Here is a 5,178-nt window from a genome sequence, read left to right on the forward strand (position 1 = left end):
TCAAATTTCCCGAGTATTACCGTTCGAACCTATTTGACAGTGGCGCCACGAACAGGGACTCGGTTGAGAGAGAGAGAAATACAGAACTGCGGGACAAGTGAAGTGTGCATGATTAGTATTAAGTACGTCCACGCAGTTGTCGGATTAACTCAGCGCTCATCATGGCAGGTAGTGAAGGTACTTTCAGGACCGCCCAAGCGATCATAGAGGAGGCCAAGGAAGGGTTAGGAATGACCGACCCGGCCGAGATCGCTGAATACGTGAAATCACAACAGGCTTTGGAACGACAGGACAGGCAATGGGCGCGCGAGGAGGCCGCTAGGACTCACGAGCAGGAAATGGCTAGGCTTAGCATGGAGGAAGCCGCGCGGGTTAGGAATCACGAGCTAGAACGGGCGAGACTCGCGTGCAACAGTCAGAACGAGAGCCAGGGTACGTCTTTCATGCACGCAGCCGCGAATTTAGAGAGGTATTCGGAAGGGGAATGTATTGAAACATTCATGGAGAGATTCCAGGACATAGCAGGTAGGATGAAATGGTCCGAAGACGCCAAAGCCATCCAATTCATGAGCCTTTTCTCCGGAAGGCCACTAGATATATTGATGAGTGTGCCATCGAAGGACAGAACGTACGACTCTATGAGGCAGGCGCTGATTCAAGCGTATGGCGTGTCCAGTGAGGACGCCCGCAGGCAATTTTTCGAAGCAGAGATGCTCGAATATGAGACGGCATCACAATATGCTAGTCGCTTGGCGAGCCGCCTAGGGCTCTGGATTGAAAAAGATGGAGCAGAGAAGACGTTCTTGGGCCTAGTGGATCTTTTGGTGAGGACCCAGTTCGAGAAGGCTTGTAGTCCTCAATTAGTTGCGCAGCTTAGGTTAGATAAGGTGACTAGCATAGAGGATGTGTGCACTAAGGCCGAAGCACACTATGCAGCGTACGGGAGAAATACCTTTAGGAGAGAACAGAGTAAGGGAATAGGTGGTGCTGGTGAGGTAAGTCAGTCACGTGAATGGTATAGGCAGCAGGTAGCCGACAGGAGCGGCATGAATAGGGCTAAGTCTGGCTCATGGACGGCGCCACGAGGTCGTCCCCAACAAAATGGTGGAATGCGAGCCAAGGGGCGCGAACAGCCAGCGCAGAGTTGGAGGATGGGTGCGCGCATGACCGCTGCCAATCTGGTGAGTACCCAGGACGACTCCATGAGCACGAATCAAGGTCAGACCAGTAACGAGCGTCCCATCCTTGCCGGGAGCTCGCCACGTACGTGGGCAGAAGGTTCTCCTGACATTGTAACAGGAGGCTGCCGCGAGACGCACCGGTTATGACTAGAAGGCCAGGAAGGACTTAACATTTGGTTAGGCCTGGTGAATGGCGAGGAGGCACATGTAATGAGAGATTCGGGCTGCACAGGGTGCATCGTGAGAAGGCAATTGGTTAGACCCGAGCAGTATACGGGTAAGAAAATTAAGTGCAGCATGGCAGACGGTTCCACTACCGTCGTGCCCGAGGCTACCGTGCACGTGGAGTCGGCCATATACACTGGATGGGTAGAAGCGGCGGTCATGCGGAATCCCATAAGTGATTGCGTGATTGGCAATATCCCCGGGGCGCGTAATACGAGCACCGTAGAGGCAGGAACGCAGACCACCGCGGCCGTAGTAACCCGCGCAATGGTGAGAAACCTTTCTGCTGCGGTGCCTCTGACTGTGCCTGAGATGCAGGAGTTAATAGATTCGAAGGAAGTTCAGGATAGGCAGCTAGACGATCCCTCGTTAGAAACCGTACGTAGGAAACTTCAGGATGGTACCGTACGGCGAGTGGGTCAAAGTGTTATGACTTATGTAAGGAAGGCAGGAAGAATGTATAGGAAGGTTGAGACAAGTCAAGAGATTAAACACCAATTCATAGTACCAGAGCGGTATAGGCAGGCAGTGTTTAAGCTTGGACACGAGGCAGCATTAGCAGGTCACATGGGATACCATAAGACCCTCAATAGGATCAGCAAGGATTTCTTTTGGCCGGGTATGGCCACAGATATATCCCGTTGGACAAAATCATGCGATACGTGCCAGAAAACCACAGACCGGGGCAGAGTTAAGCCTGCACCCTTGCAACAGCTGCCCATCATAGCCACGCCATTCGAACGCGTCGCGGTCGATATCGTGGGTCCCATTAAGCCCCGATCGCGAGAAGGCTATAAATATATATTGACGCTAGTCGATTTTGCTACTCGTTGGCCGGAGGCCGTAGCTCTTAAGAACATAGAGAGCATTACTGTAGCGGAGGCATTGCTGGGAATTTTCAGCAGGATAGGGGTGCCCAAGGAAATCCTTAGTGATAGAGGAACCCAGTTCACCTCGGGAATGATGAACGAGTTCTTACGGTTGCTTTCGATCCAAGGCATCCGAACTACGCCGTACCACCCCCAATGCAATGGTCTGTGCGAGAGATTCAACGGCACGTTGAAAAAGATGCTAAGGAGGATGGCGAGCGAACAACCTAAGGAGTGGCCTAGGTTTGTCGCACCCTTGCTCTTCGCATACCGCGAAGCTCCTCAGAGTAGCTTGAAGCACTCCCCCTTTGAACTGATTTATGGGAGGCAAGTCAGAGGGCCCCTCCAGATGTTGCGTGAGCTGTGGGACGGCAGTGTTCCCGATCCCGTGGTTAGCTCTACGTATGAGTATGTGCTCAACTTAGCAGATAGGCTCCAGGCCACGTGTGAACTTGCTAAGGAGGAGCTGGTTAAGGCCAGGGAGGTCCAAAGGTCCTACTTTGATAGGAAGGCCGAGCTGAGAGAATTTCTGCCAGGGGACAAGTGCCTGCTATTAATGCCTACGTCCCATAATAAGTTGTTGGCCACCTGGCGTGGGCCCTACGAAGTAGTTGCCAGGAATTCCGAGGTCAACTACACCATACAGGTGGGCCACCATAAGACTAAGCGCTTCCACGTGAACATGCTTAAGCGCTATATAGAGCCCCAGCAGGCCGTAGCTAGTATGAATGTAGGAAAGGAAAGAGTGACAGGACATAGGACATCTGAGCAGCTAGGATGCCTGCGCTTAGTTAGGAAACAGTTCCAGGACGAGGTGAGAGAGCTAGTAGGCTGTGCTACCGTCATTTCGGAGGAAGGTGAGAATGATGTAGGTCCCGAGACAGCGCAAGCCAGGCAAAACGAGACATGGAAAGATGTAACGGTAAGTGACTGCCTGGAAAGCGGGCAAAAGGACGAAGCTGTGTCCTTATGCAGGGAGTTCGCCCACGTTTTTAGCGACAAGCCGGGGCAAGCCCAAGTGGAGCCCCACCGCATTGAGTTAATCAATGAATTCCCTCTTAAGACTAAGCCGTATTCTATACCCCTCAGACTCGTGGACGACGTCAAGGCGGAAATAAACGCAATGGTCGAAGCGGGAATAATTGAAAGGTCGACTTCCCCGTATTGCAGTCCCGTAGTGGTGGTTGGTAAGAAGACCGGAGGAGTAAGGCTGTGTGGGGATTACAGGAAGGTAAATTCTATCACACGGCCCATCGCAGAGCCAATGTCCGATCAACGGATGATATTTTCTAGATTAGCTAATTCAAGGTTTTTTTCAAAACTAGATCTCTCCCGAGGATTTTTTCAGATAGGACTACATACCGAGATCAGGAGAATTACGGCTTTCGGCACACCATGGGCTGTACCAATTCACCGTGCTGCCCTTCGGCCTCACCAATGCCCCAGCGGTGTTCAACAGGACCATGCGCGACGTACTTCACGATGTGCCCGGCAGCACTCACGTCAAAGATGAGGCAAACCCGTGTGCGTTTCTCGCTGTGTAGGTTTTACTGCCAGTGAACAGTTGCTAGCCATTTATAGATTCGTCCTGTTTTCAAAAAAGGATGTGTTTGTTGGATAATCATTTCACTTTGTGTTAAATTAGTAATTAACAATTAGACTCTGTAGGTAACGTTTATTCTAGTTCTAGTTAGGTATATAATTTCAAATATGATAATGATGCCATAAGATAGCGCTGTGCAGGAATTTGCAAATAGAAGTACGTGTATCTGAAAAAGATATAGTCACGTGCTGGGAGGTTGGTACGATGCATTGCATGTAGCTAGATAATGTAGGCCCTTGTGGACACTTAGTTGTAAGCCGAGGTATTTAATATATACTATAATAAGGAGCAATGTGCCTCTGTGTATACTTCTTTCTGTGTGTGGTTGTGTACGTAATGTCTGACAAATAAGATACGCCGGAAAAACGATCTTCTAGAAAAAGTGAAGATGAAAATAGTGTGATTCAAAACTTAAACATTAAAAAAGACTAGGTAATAAAATCCTTATATGTCATTTGACAGTGACTTGGATGCGCTTTTAGTTTAAACCTTGGCGTTTTATACCTATTAAATTTTACTCCTGATTTTGGATTGCAGCAACTCCACTTCACTACGGGACTTAAATCTCGCGGGCAGCATTAGCTGCCAGCCGTACGACGTGTCGTAATAATACTCGCATCATAAAATATAGTCACCGCTTATATCGATTGTTCTCTCTTTCACCCGTGAATTTTGAAAACCACAGAATGGGATTAAGAGCAGATTAGGGAGAATGTAAAAACACAGGGGCGACTACAATACGTAAATATTTTAATGTAAATTTTTAATAATAGGAATTCTTGTAATTAACAAATTCATAATTGTAATTATTATTTCCTAATTGTGTACAGGAACAAGGCACACAACGGTGCACAGCTGCTGTTGGTAATGGCTGACGTTTACAACAATTATCTTCGTCTACGGTTGTCAGATGTCCTCCTCAAAGAGGACAGTTCTTGCAAACCTTCCACCAGCACCATTCCAATGTGCGCTGTCACTCATGCTGGAGGAACAGTTTATACGGTTAAGTCAGCTTCACAAGAGGGCATTTGTTACAATGTGGACCTCTCAATCGGCATGTGCAGCTGCCTCTGTGGAAACACAGGAAGCGTTTGCAAACATCAATTAGCAGCGTCGCAGTACAGCGCAGTTCGCCTTCCACAACTATACGCCTGCACTGTTGCTGAAAAAGAAGTCTTGTATAAGGTGATATACGGCGACAAACCGATGCCGACATCGAATTTTTTCGATAGCTTATTTGCTGATACACCTGTTAATGCAGTATCTCATGGTAATAAAGAACCAGCTGCATGTGACGATG

At 48.7% G+C, this 5,178-nt stretch overlaps 1 protein-coding gene across 1 annotated transcript; it reads left to right on the top strand.

The window, feature by feature from the left end:
- Positions 1-1,478: 1,478 nt before the first annotated feature.
- Positions 1,479-3,788, top strand: LOC143022704 (uncharacterized). Its single transcript, XM_076181034.1, has one exon. It carries the CDS (start codon positions 1,479-1,481, stop codon positions 3,786-3,788), a length of 2,310 nt encoding a protein of 769 aa, XP_076037149.1.
- The last annotated feature ends 1,390 nt before the right edge of the window (positions 3,789-5,178 follow it).

The sequence above is a fragment of the Oratosquilla oratoria genome, unplaced genomic scaffold (genome assembly GCF_046742065.1).
Source record: "Oratosquilla oratoria isolate Oo_2021 unplaced genomic scaffold, ASM4674206v1 SCAFFOLD142, whole genome shotgun sequence".
Lineage (NCBI taxonomy): Eukaryota > Metazoa > Arthropoda > Malacostraca > Stomatopoda > Squillidae > Oratosquilla > Oratosquilla oratoria.